The sequence below is a fragment of the Corylus avellana genome, chromosome ca1, assembly GCF_901000735.1.
Source record: "Corylus avellana chromosome ca1, CavTom2PMs-1.0".
Classification (NCBI taxonomy): Eukaryota; Viridiplantae; Streptophyta; class Magnoliopsida; order Fagales; family Betulaceae; genus Corylus; species Corylus avellana.
This window is the reverse complement of record NC_081541.1, coordinates 35,110,165-35,128,119: the sequence shown is the minus strand read 5'-3', so window position 1 is coordinate 35,128,119 and position 17,955 is coordinate 35,110,165. Positions and strand designations below refer to the sequence as shown.

The window sequence follows — 17,955 nt, the reverse complement described above, 5'->3', positions numbered from 1 at the left end:
CGGATTAGAATTGGGCTTGCCTTTAATATTTCATGTGAAAAAATAAAAGGTGAAGACTCTAATTATTTTTTACTAGAGACAATTATAAAAAGATCTTTAATGAATAAAAGCAAGTCAAACTCGTGGGATTATAGTGTGTTCTTTACAAATTTTAAACTTGAAATTGAGTTTGAAGAAATTACTTCTACCCAATTTATTGAATTAACATGCATCTTTAGAATTTGTGATTTTTTATGTATTTTTTATAGGATTAACTAAATATATGATTTTTATATGCATTGTTCCTATATTGAACTCCTAATAGAATTCAATATAAGAATAATGATACTTTTTACATCAATTTAGTACACTTCATATATGTCATATAAACTAGAGTAAAATAGATGTAATAAATGAGTATGAATACTAGCATTACTCTTAAATTGAATTCTACATAAGTCAATTTAGGTGAAGCTCAACTGCCATATGAGCCTGAAAGAGAGAAGCTCCTCCTCCGTTCCTCCTCCTTGTTGCCTTTCTCTTCACTTGGTCTTTTTGTGTTTGCAAATTCCTTTTCCTCCACAAAAACCAGATTTCACCCTTCCTCCACCTCTAGATTGTTGCTCTCTATTGCCATGCCATTCTCAGATTTACATGGATTTTAGATCCAACTTTCTCCATGCTTGATCTGTCACACTTCATCTATCATCTCCATCGACTTGTCTCACCACTGTGTTCCTCGACATCATTACTCTTCACTTTTTTCCTCTTGCCGCCTTTCGACAACCACTAACTGCCATGTGGTTCCCACATGATACATGATACATCCATCGCACAATCCTCACACGGCCGCCAAAACCCTTTATGCACCTCCCGTTGCCACCTTCCTCAGCCATTGATGTTGTTTGTTGGAGTTTTATATATATATATATATATATTTGTTTCATCTTGTCTGTGTATGCTACATGGTTTTTAGTTTCTTGGTACATTTTGTTGATTTTGTTTTTTTGGTGGAGATTTCTATAACAGGAGGTTCATCCCTCTACTTCTATGGATCATGTTTGGTTAATGCAGTGTCTCTTTCTCAACAACCTTCTTCTAGCAGTTGTTGCAATTTCTTAGCATGGGTTTGGAAAGGGTTGAGTGACCTTTCGAAGTTCGCACCCCTTTCAGTTTCCCTTTTGGTTTGGTTAGTGGCTTAGTGCTTTATACGGCCATGCACATGACCCAATAATTTTTTGGCTCAATTTTTTTTATTATTTGTTTATAATTTCTACATTGTATTTCTGTATTGGATCTTTTATTGAGGAGCCCATCACCTTTTCGGTTTTTTATTCCATGAAACCTTTCCCAATTATGCTTAGAAAAAACAATTTAGGTGAAGCTCATGCATCACTTTTGGCCACTAGACTTGCACTCTCCATGGGAATCTTAAAGACTCATCTTGGAAGAAGATTATGCTGTTATTATCATGGCTATAAACAACCCAAAAGTTATAGCTGGTTGGCATATTGAATCAATCATCAAAGACACCCTTCAGGATCTGGACTCATTTCCTAGCCATAATAGTAAGCCCAATGAAAATCCTCTAAAAGGCTTAAGAGCTAAATCTTTATCACAAATGGGCTATAGCCCAACAACCCATTGCTGACACTTCAACCCGACCCAAGCACTATCTACATTCTAAATTCTAAAGTACCTCCGATCTTGCCACGTAATCACTGCATCCCCTCCATGCTCCATGCCTTTAAACCCTAATTTGAAACCCCAAACCCTAAATCTCGTCTCATCCTCCACGCCGTTTAATATCTCTCTATACAGCCTCTCCATCTCTCCGCCACATTTTAGCGTTGGTCCACCCTTCACCTCCGCTACTCCTCCATTACGTCCACCACCGAACCCATAGCCATGTCCGAAGTCGAGTTCTCTCGTTCAGAGAAGAAAAAGAAGAAGCACCAGCTCTCCAAAGATGAGCCACTCGAGCCAACCCAGAAGGACTCTGGGGACTTCATGATCAAGCCCCAGAGCTTCGTCCCCTCCATCGACACCTCTCAGTGGCCGATCCTTCTCAAGAACTACGACCGCCTCAACGTGCGAACCGGACACTACACCCCTCTCCCCTCAGGTTATTCCCCTCTCAAGCGCCCACTTGAGCAGTACATCAAGTACGGTATTATCAACCTCGACAAGCCCGCTAACCCATCTTCCCATGAGGTCGTTGCCTGGATCAAACGGATCCTCAAGGTCGAGAAAACGGGTCACAGTGGTACCCTCGATCCAAAAGTCACCGGGAACCTGATTGTGTGCATTGATCGAGCCACCAGGCTCGTGAAATCACAACAGGGTGCTGGGAAAGAGTATGTCTGTATTGCTAGGCTGCATTCTGCGGTGCCCGATGTGTCCAAGGTGGCTCGGGCGCTGGAAACGCTCACTGGGGCTGTGTTTCAGAGGCCGCCCTTGATTTCCGCGGTGAAGAGGCAGCTTAGGATTAGGACTATATATGAAAGTAAGCTTCTTGAGTATGACGCAGATAAGCATTTGGTTGTTTTCTGGATTTCTTGTGAGGCAGGGACTTATGTGAGGACGTTGTGTGTGCATTTGGGTCTGATTCTTGGGGTTGGAGGGCATATGCAGGAGCTGAGGAGGGTGAGGTCTGGGATTTTGGGCGAGAAAGATAACATGGTTACGATGCACGACGTGTTGGATGGGCAATGGATTTATGATAATTACAGGGATGAGAGTTATTTGAGGAGGGTGATTATGCCGCTCGAAGTGATTTTAACCAGTTATAAGAGGTTGGTAGTGAAGGATTCGGCTGTGAATGCTATTTGTTATGGTGCCAAGTTGATGGTTCCGGGGTTGTTAAGGTTTGAGAATGATATCGAGGTTGGGGAGGAGATTGTGCTAATGACTACCAAAGGAGAAGCAATTGCGCTGGGAATTGCGGAGATGACGACTGCGGTGATGGCAACTTGTGATCATGGCGTTGTGGCGAGGATTAAGAGAGTGGTGATGGACAGGGATATGTACCCAAGGAAGTGGGGATTGGGGCCGAGGGCGTCAATGAAGAAGAAATTGATAGCAGAGGGGAAGTTGGATAAGCATGGAAAGCCGAATGAGAATACCCCTCAAGAATGGGCTAGGAATCTGGTTTTACCAACTGGTGGGGATTCTGTGGTTGCAAGCCTTGCAGCTGCCACTGAGCCGGCTTCAGTGAAGGAGAAGAAACAGAGGAATGAAGATGGGGAGGGGCGTAAGCGGAAGCTGGATGAAGTCCAAGGAGTTGAGAAGGAAGCGAGCGTGAAGGTTAAGAAGCAGAAGGAAGATGATGTGGAGGTTGATGTTGATGTTGAAAAGAAGGAGAAGAAAAAGAAAAAGAAGGACAAAGAGGATGGTAATGCGGAGTCATTAGGTCACGAGAAGGCTGAGAAGGAGAAGAAGCATAAAGTTAAGGTTGAAGCTGGTTCACCTGAAGCAGAGAAGTCTGAGAAGAAGAAGAAAAAGAGCAAAAAGGCCGAGGATGGTGGTGCTGCATCGCCCGCCAGCGTTGCTAATGGTGCAGATAATGGTGAGGCTGATACTAGCGAGAAGAAGAAGAAGAAGAAGAAAAAGAAGAATAAAGATGCTGAGAATGAATAGGAAGGACTATGATTTCTGTTTTTCAGTTCATCTTTAATGAGTTTTTATAGTTTTGTGCAACTTTTTGATTCATTTCCTGGAACTACTTTTTATGTGGTTGCCTTTTTTTTCTCTGCCTAATGAGACCCCCCCGTGTAATGCTAAGTATCTGGGGCTGCTTATCCTCTTTGACAAATCTAAGAGGCTGCAGCCTGTATTTCAAGAAACCATTGATGAAGTCCAGAGCAAAATTAAGGATGGAAGGCGAAAACCCTCTTTCAAGCGGGTCCTTATCCAATCTGTTGCAGCAACCATCCTCTGATTAGCTTCCTTTTGTAGCTTGCTAGACAAGCACTTCAAAAACTTTTGGTGGGATTTCTCCTAGCAGAAATCCAAGAATCTCACTCTCAATGCCTGGAATTCCAAATGCAAGCTTTCTTTGGAAATGTCTGATTAGAAGATCTTTCCCATCATCTCCCAACTCTGTGATTGGAAAGCTATGAAGATACACTTCACCCAATTCGGCAAAATGGGCTGCAACAAGAAATTTCTCTGGCTGCATTTTCATATCCCCTCAACCCCATCCGTGTATCCCTTTCGATAGTGGGAAAGAGCTCTCCCTAATTTTCTACTAGTTATAAAATGAATGTCTTTTTTCATTTGCTATTATTTAAATGTTGTTCATTGGTTTTCTAACCTTGATGATATGCTAAATTCCTTTTAGTATGGTGTGTGTTATATCTGCTACGGAATTAAGTTTAGTATGTAGAGATTGGCTTGTCTTGTCGATGAGGCTATATACATACAAGCTTATATGGTTTTGAAATGAGGTTGTGCAAGGATGGAACCAGTTTGTATTACACGCTCTCTTACGCTGCTACCGTCAGTATTGTCATTAGAGGGAAAATTTTGGCTTCACTAAAACCCCGTTTCATTTTATGCAAATAGTAAACGTGTGAATTGTACTCATTAAAATAAGAACAGAATCCTGCATCTTTGGAGCTAAATAGCGCGCACAATGGACACAAATATGTTGACACACCATTTAAAATATTTATATGAGATAGCATTATATACACTATTAAATATAACAACATTAAATCTTGATCGGGAAATTTCTTGAAATGGAGAGGATCTAGATGGTGGTCAATAAGAGTTAAAGATGGACTCAAGATAGTGGCAATGTGCTCCAGTTAACCAATTACTTGACCATAACATGCACAAGGTGAATAAGAAACTCTTTGGGTTTATATGCATGCTCCTTAATACAGATGATCAGAGATTGCTGCGAAATACAGTACCCAGCTATGAAATACACAGGATGCAAAATCCAAGAGGCTTCATTCACCTATGTATGTGGAACAGACAAGAAACAAATAGGATCACAACTCTTCAAAAATATATAACCTAATCTGCCTCAGATGGCTAAAACTCCTACCACTAGCCCTGAAAAAGCAGTTCAACACAGAATCATACAATAGATCCAAGATAATCCATAAAAGCAAACTGATTCATTCCCATTAATCAGCATAAATGGGAGAGGGGAAATAAAACAAAGCAAACCTACCAGGAAGAACACAGCATTAAACTAAGCAGATAACAATCAGATTTAGCAAAGTTACCTTTACTTCCGACATCCAAAAATATCAAGAAATCTGAGAAGATGTATAAGAGGGTTCCTCCCTCAAGTCTCAGGTAGAAATTTACATATCTATTGCCCAGGAAAGCCCAATAAAAGGCTATATACATTGTTGGAATTTCGAAGAGGAAAGGAAAGATATAGGCATAGGTATCTTCAAGTTTCTCTTCGAGAATATCAAAATATTTATAAAGCCCAAGTCAGAACGGAGAAGAATGTCAAAAAGGTGGAAGTTCTTGGGTATTATGATCCAGAAATGATCGATCTCATTGAACTAAGCATGGGCTTATGTTAGAGCTGTACACCTGTTGTATTTATGCGCCTACAACTTCCAAGTTCAGTTCCTGTCAACCACCTCTGCCGGCAAGTTTAGATCGAAAAGGCCACCTCCAAGACCATCCTTCCTAGCACGCTTCCTGAGAGGGCATCCACTCTCATCTGAACTCCCAGAGCCTGAAGGTTGATCAAATTCTGCTGTCCCACCTAACATTGACAACGTGTAAGAAACGTCTATATATCTTAGCATGAGTAACCATCTAATTGCATCTACTAACTTATATTCACAAGAGTATAAACCCTAAACCCTCTTGAAAAAAATCCAAATCAATTCTAATATATATATATATATATTTTTAGAAGTAAATCAATTCTAACAAAATAGAGGATAACCATAACAAATCAGTGCATTTGTAAATCAGAATTAATCATTGCAACATTTTTGAGGTATTAATCATCATAAATGAGTACTCAGGCATGGATATCATTATCATAATAAACCTAATAAAAGTTTACATGATGATTTTATAGAAAGCAACATCGACAATGTGCTCAGACTTGCTACTTATTCCTAACCAATGTGTACATGTGACTGTCATGAAAATATTATTAAAATAAGGCAAGACTACAGATCGACATGGTAAGATGAGAAATTAGGTACATAGTAACCTTATTTTTTTTTCTTTTTAAAACTTTGTTATAAAAAATAAAATCTTTTAAGGAATCTAAGTTTTCTTTTTCTAACAAGGAAATGATTAAGGAAGATCTGAAAGGACCAATTTATAAGAACCATTCAAGAGCAGCCATCAGCGTAACCCATAGTCACACATAAAGTTTCTGATAAACCTGTTAAAAACGCTCACACAAAAGATGCAATAGATCTTACGATTAAGAGTACTATAGAAAGATGTAACAGATCTTACAATTAAGAGTACTATAGATGGCAAGTCAATGATTTGAAGCAACAGGTCACACCATATGACAATAACAATATATAAAGGAAAGGTGCAACAATTACTCTAAGCAAAGGTTAGACGTCCCATATGCCACAGTTACTATTCTTCTGCGACTATATAATACGTAGAGAACAAAAGATGTTCAGAAGGAAAAGATTCCAATCCATTACCACTTGCGCCACAATCTGAAGGCAGATATTTGTCACTGTTATTGGCTTTCCAGCAAGTAGTAAGTTCTGATGCCCTCTCAATGCCCTTTGATTTGTACGGAGCTATATTGTGGCTCCCAAATTGGAGAGAAGCCAACAAATCATTTTCAATGCAATCATACCTGCATGAGATTTATAAGTGCATGATTTCAACAGTCTCACATAGCGAAAGCTTTTGTTATAGCAAAACAGATGCTTACAATTTCTGACACAGAGTATCTGTGATCACTGACAGATTGATGACTTGCATCCTTATCTCCATAACTTTATCCTCACCATACTGATCAAAGGGCTCCTCCAAAAACTTAGAAAGTTTCTCAACATTTGCCTCAAGCTGCTGCTGCTGGTCCTCAAATAAATGCTGTTTTATTTCCCTTTCTTCCTGTGTCATCTCATCCTTGAACAGCTCATCTCCAAACATATAAAATGCAAATGGGTATGAAAAAGAAAGAACACGCCTGGACCTGAAAAGTCTGCTAAGTCCATTATTTACCCAGCTGAAATCTCTGAGCCTCGAATCCCTCTCTTCGGTAACTGACACCCTCTCTTGTATGGTCTCTTTCAATTTGCTTTCCTGCTTAAAGGAATCTATGTGGGCTCTGTAGCGATTATAATAGTGCATATACCGATAGTGATCCCGCTTTGCACGTTCAGATTTTTTCTCTCGCTCTGCTTTAAACCGACCACAACTGTGACCAGTTATACTAGACCACGTATGGTCACGGCCAGTGGCTCCACCACACAGCCAACTGCAACAAAACAAAAGTACAAAGCACATACTGCATCAGCTTAATAATGGTGAGATATTGATAAAAAGAAAGGCCAAAAGAGACTGGAAAAGAGGAAGGGGGGGGCGGGGGGGGTGGAGTTATGCTGCCAACTCATGCATGAATCCTCCCAAGTGATGGCACCAAAGACATCCAATTAAGTTTAAACAAAAAGGGTAGCACAAACAATGAAGACCTTAGACCTTATTTGGCAATGTTTTCTAACAAACAATTCAAAACGCAAAACACGTTTTAAATATGAACCCTACCAAAAAACACTACTCACATTTATATCATATCAAAACGCTTTTTCAAAAAAAAAAAAACACTTTTCAAAACCATTATCAAACATACCCAAATTTTTTGTAAGATATGTAACCCAGAAGAAAAGGAACAAGGAGAAGAGATGATGACCATATGAACCTGAACAAACATTAAACAGCAAAGGAGTTCCTATTCAACCATACCACCAGATTAAGCAAGTGACCTTAAGCCATAAATGGTCAGGAGTTTCTATAGCCCTCCCATTTTAACAAAAACAGCAAAACTGTTGGGCCACTCCAATAGTGTGGCAATGAAATAACATGAAAAGGGTCTCAGAATCAATATAAGCAACTAGTAAATATGGTTCTAAAATAACTTGGTAAATATGGTTCTAAAATAACTAACTTTATTACAACCAAGGTGATCTGGACACTCTTGCCAGAATCTAATTAACATCAATTGAATCATACTAAAAGAGAGATCTAAATAATTTATCTCACCATAAGCAAGGGAGATCTTAATATGAGCATCAATTACACTACAAAAAGTACTTATGTAAACAAATAAACTTTATGCGCTAGCTGGTATTGTTAGAGCTTGATGTACCCAAAGTGTACTAGAAAATTATCATTTACACGATACATAACAATGAAGCAGGATTTTAGTTTGAGACAAAAAACAGGTCAGACTCACATAATGAGAAAAGGCTAACTCTTGAGAAGCAAAAGCAGGTTGCATGACAAGAATATGCATCAAACTGCAAACATGAATTACAGAGGGCAGTTCAACCAAAAGATATAACAGAAAGGGAAAGAAAAGAACCCTCACCAAAATGCTTGACCACAGATACAACTCACAAGGTTGCAACCACCATTCTTCTCCACAGGTTTGTGACACTTTGGACAAGCCTTTGTATGAGCTGTGATCCAATTAACTGTTTCTGATTCATCTCGGCACTTCTTGGCCCAAAGCTCCCACATCACACAGGAACAAGGCGAATGAGCTTCTGATAAGCAACTGAAACAAAACTGCAAACCACATGAGCATTCTACCTCGCAAAATTCATCATCCTCAATGCGTATTGCATTCCCACAATGTGGAGTACTTGGGCACCATTTAACCCTCTTATTATCTTCAATGTATGACTCAAGAAGAAATCGATCAAACTTTTCTGCCATATCAGGATGCCTTTTATTAACTAGATTTCTAATAACAGCTTCATCACAAATAGCATTGCATTTGTGTGCCATGCATCTGATGCGCCTACTTTGACCCTCATTTATCTTCACAATAAAATGCTCTGTCCAGCCTAAAAAATTGAAACAGCAACATAAAAGATTATATTCGTAATAATTCTTGTAAGCTAGTGAAGAAAACGGAGGACAACAAATAACAAGAACTTGTGATAAAGCATAAGCATCAAGTATATCCATTTACAAGATATCCATATAACCCAACATGCTCATGCTCTAAAGTATTACACCTCTTCAACAACTGGCAAGCTCAATGGGGGGGGAGAGAGAGAGAGAGAGAGAGAAGAAGAAGAAGAATTAGGGTTGGGGATTACAATTCCCCTCTTTGGAGTTTCTTGTACAACAAATAACAAGAACTTGTGATAAAGCATAAGCACCAAGTATATCTATTTACATGATATTCATATAACCCAACATGCTCATACTTGTATTGCAACTCTCAATAACTGGCAAGCTCAATGGGAAAAGAGAGAGAGGAATTACAATGAGTTATACCTCATACAGTACTAAAGGAAAAAAAAAAATGAGAACATCTAGAACAAATTACGAAACTTTATTAAGAGGAAATGAAAAGAGAGAGGAAGGGTTAAGGATTACAACCCCCCTCTTTGGATTTTCTTTTGGGGGAAGAGAGTAGGACTCGAGAAGATTTGGATGGGTATTGCCCTCAAAGCCCATTTTCTAAAGGAAGAGGATAACATGCTTAATGAACTGTTCTATACTTACCTTTTTACCCTTAATCATTTATTAAAATTTCATCAATGTCTAAACAATCCCATATGACTTATCTCTTCGTAATGTCAATTTGCATAACACCTTATCCTTTCCTCTCTTAGCACCCCTACAACCAAATAAGAGAAGTGACACCAATTCCCCTTCCCCCCCTCCCTATTATTCATTAAAAAATCTAAATAAAGTAAGTGATAACTATTCCATCTCTTCTCCTCTCTAATCCTCTGCTCTCCCTGCAAACTTACATAGCATAAGGACCGATGTAGCCTAATGTATACTCCACGCAACAATTCAGCATATATATAACATAGACTTTATGACCTTAATGACATAAAAACAAGGGCAGAGTGCTTACAATTGTTGCAAAAGCAGTGGCCGCAGTCCACTCTTGTTGTCTCCTCACTAGGTAAGTCCTCCATGCAGATATCACACGTTATTGTAGGAAACGATGGTGAGTCAAGATCTTGATGCTCAACCACTTTAACACCTGCTTCAGCAAACAAGCAAGCTTTCCCCTTCTCTACAAGCACCGCAAGCAACCTCTCAGCATCCCAGCGGTAATAAATAAGTAAAGTCCTGGCATGGTGCTCTCTCAGGGATAGCATGTCCATTACTTTACGCAAATCCTCCTTCTACATTAATGTGCCCCAATCCAAAACATCAATATTATGAAAAGAAATTTTTAGCAAAATAGAGGTAAAAGATCTTTTTTTCTTTTTACCTGCGCAGACAAAAGAGATTCTTTTGTAATTACCTGCAAAAGCAAAAGGTTCGAAAAAACATGGTCAATTTCTAAATTAAGTATTTACAAAAAGGGCATATAGACATCACGACCAATCTCAAATTTGCATTAGAACCCAATGAAATTTATAAAATCATTGTTGCTCCTTAAAAGGACTTTCACCCATCAAAACTGGAACTGGAAGTTCGAAAAAAAAAACGGAAAAAACAAAAACAAAAATTCATACCCAGTTCCCACAATAAAAATTTAAAAGCTGTACAGGCAACTAGCAGCTAGAACTGGAAAATCCACAATATCATTAACAATTTTTGTTTTTAAAAGAAAAAAGCAGCAACTATTAGGGCCATTACATTCAACAAATTTAAAAAAGTTAGCTTCTTTGCACTCAATATTGATCAAATTCCCAAATGCAAACGTACCCAAAAAAGTGAAACCTTTAGCAGACTATACTTAAGAGCAATTTCAAAGCACTCTCTCAAAACAAACACCCCCTCCCTAAAAAAACCGAGCTTCACAATTAAAACTACACCCACAACTAATACGATCACCAAGACCCCGAAATCAGCAATTCCCAATCCCATGCACCAACACAACAACAAAAACACTCAGATTACAGCATACACCAAACCAAAACTCCCACAAAAATTCACTCTTTACCCACAAACCAAAACAACCATGAGCTCCAAAACCATCAAACACAATTCCAAAGCCAAAAATTTCAAGAAAAAATCGGAAACCTTAGTTGAGGGACCCTTGGGAGGTGCACACTGGAAGTCAGCCTCCTCGTTCTCGAGGCCGTCCAGCGAATCCCGATCGGAGTAGTAGTAGTCCTCGTCGCTGCTCAAGCAATCATCCATGGATAATAATAATAATAATAAATTTTTTTATATTTAAAAAAAATGAGATTAAGGAATGAATATGTGTATGTATAGGCCAATTGAGGCGAAGATTCGAACACTCAATCGGATCGGGTGTTCGGAGGGGAGAAAAATCCAGGAATTCCAGCGAGATCCGATGGGGATTCCGACGAGGTCGCCGGCTATGAGAATGGGAAAGAAAAGGCTTACGGAGAAAGCATATACGAATGGAACACTCGGACAGGTAGAGAGAGAGAGAATGAGAAAGGTAACAAGCGAGTGTTTCTTTGGTCGAAATTAACGGATGAGTGGTCATAACGGCGTCGTATTTTGGCTGCTGTACGTTAAAGGAACGACAGCGTTTTCGTCAAGTTCAAATCTGTGTGTAGATAAGTAACTTTAAATTATTTTTTTTTTTCCTTAAAGAACGCCTATAGATCTGTTAGCTGAATTCTCTCTATAGAATCCTTATGAAGTTTAGATTCAATTAGAGTTAAAATTATTTTGGTAAAATCGTGGTTTGGCTTTTAAAATCGTAAATTTGTTTAAACGCACTTCCTTATAATTTGAAAACGTGGTTTTTTCTATGCTTTTAAATTATAATTTTTTTAAAACGTGCTCCTAAAAAAGATACTTCTGGTAATTTTGTTTAAAACCGCACTTTTAACTTACAAATTCGCAGAGTCAAACAAACTCTTAGTATTTATGAACACCTTTATAATCCACCCATTTTACGTAACCAATTCATTTTCTCAATAAAGACTAACTTTTCGAATAATCACATCCCTCGTCTAGAATCCATGAGAACGTGCATAATTTGAAACGCGGCAAAAAGAAATAAATTCTTGACCTTAAAGAAACGATCAAGGCTATTTCACTATCTAATAAATTAAACCCTCTAGCTTTAGATTGCTTGGGAAGATTGGCTCATCATTAATATTTTAAACCAAAAGCATTTGTTTTGGACTATGACATCGAAGGGTAGATTTTATAGTGACCAGAAACTCATTCTATAGCCTGTAGACTTCATACAGAAAGCATGAAATCAAATTTAGTGGTGCACAATATGCGTGTATCTTTTACTATAATTCCAATTGGATGGTGTCTTACAAAGAGGGCTAATATAAATAATAAATGTCTCTATCTGCCTTTTGGATTAGGAAGATATGTTTGTTTATTTGTCTTATGACATTTAAAACAACTTTAGATGTGAGTTATTTGTTCAATTCCTTTAGCAAATTGAAGAAAAGCAAAATCTGTTGTTTTGCCATAGAAACTTTTTTCTAGTTTTTGCTCACTTTGAATGGCACTATAGTTCTAGCCTACCATTCTAGAGAGATGCTTTCAACAGCACAGTTACATACACCCCACAATTGCTAATTAGGGCTTCATATAGGCAGTATTTAAAGAGAAATGCTAATTTTTATATTCATTTATCACACTCACTTAATACCGATTTATGTAACATGTTTTAAATGGAAAATGATCTGGACTGGAGAGGCCTCCTGTTAATGGCCAGGATGGCCTTGGGAGAAATCCTATGGCCTTAGGAGAAATCTTAGGGCTATTCAACTGCTATGTGTCTCACTTAAAAAATATTAATATTTTATTATTTAACGTTTTAAAAATAAATAATAATAAAAATAATAAAATAATGTAATAATTTTTTTTTTGGTCTTTGATATGGCCCTTGGGGGTGGTTCGACCACCCCCAAGGGCCACCGCTTGGCCTGAGGGTGACCGAAAGGCCAAAAAGGAAAAAAAATAAAAAAATAAATGGGTTTAGTAGGAACCACCCCCAAGGGCCACTATTTGGTGGCTAAACCCACTGCTGCCACTACCATACCCCCTTCCTCTTCACCACAAACCCTTCTCTCCCTCATCACCAACCTCCTCTCCGTCCTCCTCTCCTCCCTCACCACTAACCTCCTCTCCCTCATCTCCGTCCTCCCTCTTGTCTCTCTCCTCCTCCCCCGCATTGGTCAGAAAACCCTCTCATCCACTACCTCCTCCCTTCCCTCCTCACTACTCTTCACCCCTCATCAACACCCTAAGGGCCAAATCCAAATCCAAACAACAGGTCATGGCAAATCAAAGCACCAAATAAAATCAAATCCAAATCAACAGAACCCAATCCCAGAAGAAATGTTCTCCAACAAGAGCACCAACAGGTCATGGCAAAACATGAAGTCTTGGATGAAGCCAAACACTGAAAAACCACACCACTCCATGACAACCATATTTGGAAGCTGGAACGACGAGATCCAGCCCCTGCTTGGCATCGTCAGAGCCCCTTGGTTGTAACTTGCCATCGTCGGAGCCCCTTGGGAGTCCATCATAGGAAAATGAATTTTTTTATTATTTTGTTTTGTATTTATTTTTATAAGCAAAATAATAAAATATTATTATTTTTTTTAATGGGACAACTGTCCCCTTAATGGCCCTAGGATCTCTTAGGGCCATTAACTGGAGGCATCTCCAATCCAAGAGGATCCAGCCTCCAGTCCAACAGGACTGGAGAGGATCCGAATCCGTTTTAAGTGGCTTCTTATGTCAACCACTTCAAAAATACAAAAATATTAGCCACTTAAAACACGCAACATCAACCAGTGTAAAATAAGTGTAGCTGTAAAAATAGCATTACTCGTAGTTAAATGGCTAAGGCAACCTAATTTAATAAACCCAACAGAATCTATTTATATCACACTCAGAACTAATGGTATCTTTAAGTGAACAGTGCTTGGGAGTACAATCAAATCCAGTTTACACCAGGGAAATTGAAGACCCAAAAAACTAATACAATCAGTTCTAATTGTCCATGTCGTCAATGGCGGTCCGAAAAATATAATCTTCACTTTCTAACTCTTCGTGAAGCAAAGAAATCGATGGCATCTTGAAGCTCTCACTACATCCTTTGCCATCAGACGATCTCTTTCCCTGGAACATGTTTATTTATCATTTTAAGCAGATTAATTGACTTGATCAAAAGTTTTATTTCATTAAAGCATATCAGCGCACATACTAACCCCAATAATAGAATCATTACAAAAGATACAAGGCATCAGTCATCACCAAATATGCTAGAAAAAAAAAGTCGAAATGCGGCAATTTTTTATAGAACCCGTGAACTCGATACAAAACCAACATGAAATTAGCAGGTTTGGATGAATGGATCTGATCCATTTAATTAAATTGGTCAGATTAAGGTTGACTTATATAGTCTTATACCTAAGTCTCAACATGACCCGAACCCAACACGTGACATTGGATGAGCAATTTTGACACAACTGTTAAACCTAAGTTACCTAACACAAAATTAACGGCTTAAGGCTAAAACGTCTAATCAATTTAATTAAATGAATCGAGTTAGAATTAACCTATATAGTCTTATACTCATTCCTCAATACGACCCAAACTTGACATGTGAACCTGAGTTGCCACCCCTACTAAGTACAAAATGGATTTGATGTCAAACAACAATGTAGATAAATATGTACTAACAATTGAAATGCTTAGGTATTTCACCCCTACCAAAACAGTGAAATGCTTCAATTCCATCCGGCATCCAAATATGTACTAACAATAAAGATAGCCTCAACAAGAATACAGAACAACTAAGCCTCTGGTTTTAACTGGACTAACCTTCTTCAAGACATAGAAAAAATAGTGAAATCCCTCACCAAAAGTACTCCACTCAACAGACCAGGTAAATTCCGGAGCATCAAATAAAGGACGCCTGAAGTGTGGCTATGAGAGATAATTTCAAGGTAAGATTTAAAAGTAATAGAAACATTTATTAAGCGGGAAAAGAAAACTATAAATCTGATCAGAACACCTGGCCAAATGAAATTGAGATAAAAATCCCATTGGGTTTCAAAACCCTATGAACACCTTCAAGCATTGCCTTGACCTTGGTTACTGTTTCTGGCTGCGGATTCCATGGGTCCCCACTGTCCACGAACAATACATCCTTCAAAATTTAAAATAGTAATACATTGTTGACTCATTAAAGTCAAAGACAAAGTAGTGGAGGAATCATAATTATGAGAGTTCCAAGTATCACATATAGAAATTCTGACAAAATTGAAAGGAAAACCATCACAGATTGTTCGTTTACCATGGTTCCTTTCTCAATGATGACATCAAAAACCCCATTGCTAAAGGGCAAGTCTAGCATGTCAGCTTCCAGAACCTTTATTTCTGATGATTGAAATAAGAAAAAAAAGGGGGCAAAAGAACATGAAAAATACTAAGGTTAAAAATAACCTTTTAACTGCGTAAGTTAGCTCCTAAAACTAGTTTAGAAGATGACAAAAAAATGGCCTTTTACTATTCATTATGGACAAGTCTAGAAGTATATCTTTTCAGAATGCACGCAATGTTTTGGCCAAACAAAGTAATTATGCCAGACTTTGACTGTAGTGATTTAGAAACAGGACCACGAGAAATTCTTCTGCAGTATTAACAATTTAAGTCCAGAAAATGGAAAAACGCATCTCCAAATATGTCTTCCCACAGTTTGTAATAGGGATCATATTGAATACCCCCGTCTCTTCATTTGCTTCAAATATGTACCAACATATAGAGTTTGTTAAGTTCCACTTTTTCCGATTTGAAGTTTCAAAGTTGCGATCAGACTTATTTTGATTGCTACAAGTCCTTCCCCCAAAGTGAAAAGTTTGTAATATAATTTCTATCTACAAATACATAAACGTACAGATACGCAAATAATCCATAAGTTCCATCTTTATGATTTTCCAAGTTTGGCGCCCCTTATGCCAAAGTAGTCATTGTACATAGATGGCAAATTTGAATCGCTGCTTATAAATATGAAAACTACTGCCGTGGGAATGCTAAAGAAACAATTTTCTCTTTTCAAAAGCATATCACTACGAAATTTACTACCTTAAACATTAAGTACATAGAAAAGAGAGAGGAGTTCTTATATAAGCATATAAACAATACTAAATGCAGGATTATTGAGGGATATCAATAACACACCTTTATATCCCTTCAATGCTAATCGCGTCTGCATCTTCTCCACCGCAATGGCTGAGAGATCAATGCATGTTATCTCAGTAACCCCATCCTTGTATAACTCTTCGCACAACTGCGAGTTCCCACAACCCAGCTCCAACACCTTCATTATAGAAATTTCTCATCACTATAGCGTTACAAGGCCATGTTAAGCATTTGATTGAACTAGAAATCAGATACATTTAAATCCAACAAGTCCCAGATACATTATTTTATATTCCTTCCTCAATTTCAATTCTCTATTCCTTTCCATTCTTTTATGAAGTCCAAAACACGATGCAAAGCACCCCAAAATCAGCTAATAATGCACAGAACATCATCAAGTCAAACTGGTTTAGCAAGTAAATTAGGCAGCTCCAATTTCTACAGGCTAATGTATGGTTGTATTTAGCTCAAACTCATTACTACATTAGACCCTTTACTCCATACATTAAGGTTTGTTAATTAAGAGAAAGACTAACACTACTTGCCACATTAAAGCCCAAACAACTAGATGGGTGGTCTTAAAGAATCGACTACAGAACTTTGTTGGTAAGTTTAACACACATAATGAAAAGAAAATCTAGAATAAAATATATGTAATATTATAGCTCAAATAACAAGATGGGTAGTCTTACATAATCAACTACAGAACTATGTTGGTAAGTTTAAACATAAAATGACAAGAAAATCCAAATAAACACACTACATATAAATCCAAAGAGAGAGGGGGGGAGTACAGAAGAAGTGGGTTTGATATGGGCTTTAATGAGGTGGCGAAAATGAGTGTAGTCTTTGAACCACTCGTAATGTTCTTCATTAGAAAACCGCTCGTCCCTGAAGCAGCAAGAACAACAACAACAACAACAAGATGAGGCAATTAGCGAAAATGATAGGGGTGAATAAGGAAACACAGAGAGAGTCGACAAAGTTGGTACCAGTAGTGAGGATCGAGGTAAGCCAATGCAGTGGAGGGACCAAAGCTATTCTTCTTTTGTGTTTCGTCTGCTTTCTGATTCGTATCCATTTTTTTTTTTGGATTTTCGGGTTCGATTCTTCTTCTTCCTCTTGGAATAGAACCAGAGAAACCCTAAACCATGCTCAAGGTAACTCTCAGATATGGTCTAATAATTTCAAGGAGAAATGGGCCCATGGGGCATGGATCATTCCATACAAGAAGCCGATCCGTTTAATTACATTGAGGGAGGTCGACTTCAAAGTGTCTCATATAATCTTATATTTAGATTATATTTATATTTCGATTAGAATCCGACTCCATAATATTTAGAGGGGATAATGTTTGACTCGACTCCTAAAATTAACGAATTTGATTAATTTAATTAAATATATCAAATTAAAATTAATTTATATAATCGTATACTCATATTTGAATTCAAAATGCTAACACAAATTCTCACTACTAAATTTCCATTTATGTCTCATTATTTACCATAAAAAAAGCTAACCAAAGTAGAGCATGGAGTGATTGATTTGATAATGGGGTATATTTTAAGGATCGATTAATCAATTTCAAACCTCAAAAAGTAATTTGATAAAAGGTTAAGCACTTAGACCCCAATAATTGATACATTATTTTTCTCCATATAGAAAACTTAAAAAGTTAAAAGCGCTAGTTCTTGAAATGAC

General features: G+C 37.9%; 3 protein-coding genes across 3 annotated transcripts; 1 reads left to right on the top strand and 2 right to left on the bottom strand.

Moving 5' to 3' along the window:
- Positions 1 to 1,698: 1,698 nt before the first annotated feature.
- On the top strand, positions 1,699 to 3,738 carry LOC132166042 (H/ACA ribonucleoprotein complex subunit 4-like). Its single transcript, XM_059576787.1, has one exon. It carries the CDS (start codon positions 1,888 to 1,890, stop codon positions 3,616 to 3,618), a length of 1,731 nt encoding a protein of 576 aa, XP_059432770.1. The 5' UTR covers positions 1,699 to 1,887; the 3' UTR covers positions 3,619 to 3,738.
- A 1,355-nt stretch (positions 3,739 to 5,093) lies between these two features.
- Positions 5,094 to 11,553, bottom strand: LOC132189641 (probable E3 ubiquitin-protein ligase ARI2). Its single transcript, XM_059604394.1, has 7 exons — positions 11,173 to 11,553; positions 10,415 to 10,447; positions 10,049 to 10,325; positions 8,537 to 9,017; positions 6,878 to 7,426; positions 6,639 to 6,799; positions 5,094 to 5,719 (listed from the first exon to the last, which is right to left on the bottom strand). The coding sequence occupies exons 1-7, from the start codon at positions 11,290 to 11,292 to the stop codon at positions 5,574 to 5,576; spliced, it is 1,767 nt and encodes a 588-aa protein (XP_059460377.1). The 5' UTR covers positions 11,293 to 11,553; the 3' UTR covers positions 5,094 to 5,573.
- A 2,386-nt stretch (positions 11,554 to 13,939) lies between these two features.
- LOC132188741 (uncharacterized) lies at positions 13,940 to 17,505 on the bottom strand. Its single transcript, XM_059603277.1, has 7 exons — positions 17,247 to 17,505; positions 17,049 to 17,145; positions 16,294 to 16,432; positions 15,410 to 15,492; positions 15,128 to 15,262; positions 14,935 to 15,039; positions 13,940 to 14,229 (listed from the first exon to the last, which is right to left on the bottom strand). The coding sequence occupies exons 1-7, from the start codon at positions 17,333 to 17,335 to the stop codon at positions 14,101 to 14,103; spliced, it is 777 nt and encodes a 258-aa protein (XP_059459260.1). The 5' UTR covers positions 17,336 to 17,505; the 3' UTR covers positions 13,940 to 14,100.
- Between the last annotated feature and the right edge of the window lie 450 nt (positions 17,506 to 17,955).

What these genes read in the sequence shown, in the direction of transcription:
- LOC132189641 (XM_059604394.1), bottom strand. Translation starts at nt 11,292, where the DNA reads ATGGATGATTGCTTGAGCAGCGACGAGGACTACTACTACTCCGATCGG. An exon ending in CCAAGGGTCCCTCAACTAAG is followed by an intron (nt 10,448 to 11,172) that starts GTTTCCGATTTT and finishes TTGCTTTTGCAG; the next exon opens with GTAATTACAAAAGAATCTCT. An exon ending in GATACTCTGTGTCAGAAATT is followed by an intron (nt 6,800 to 6,877) that starts GTAAGCATCTGT and finishes AATCTCATGCAG; the next exon opens with GTATGATTGCATTGAAAATG.
- LOC132188741 (XM_059603277.1), bottom strand. Translation starts at nt 17,335, where the DNA reads ATGGATACGAATCAGAAAGCAGACGAAACACAAAAGAAGAATAGCTTT. An exon ending in TACCTCGATCCTCACTACTG is followed by an intron (nt 17,146 to 17,246) that starts GTACCAACTTTG and finishes TTGCTGCTTCAG; the next exon opens with GGACGAGCGGTTTTCTAATG. An exon ending in TTTTCTATGTCTTGAAGAAG is followed by an intron (nt 14,230 to 14,934) that starts GTTAGTCCAGTT and finishes AACATGTTCCAG; the next exon opens with GGAAAGAGATCGTCTGATGG.
- LOC132166042 (XM_059576787.1), top strand. Translation starts at nt 1,888, where the DNA reads ATGTCCGAAGTCGAGTTCTCTCGTTCAGAGAAGAAAAAGAAGAAGCAC.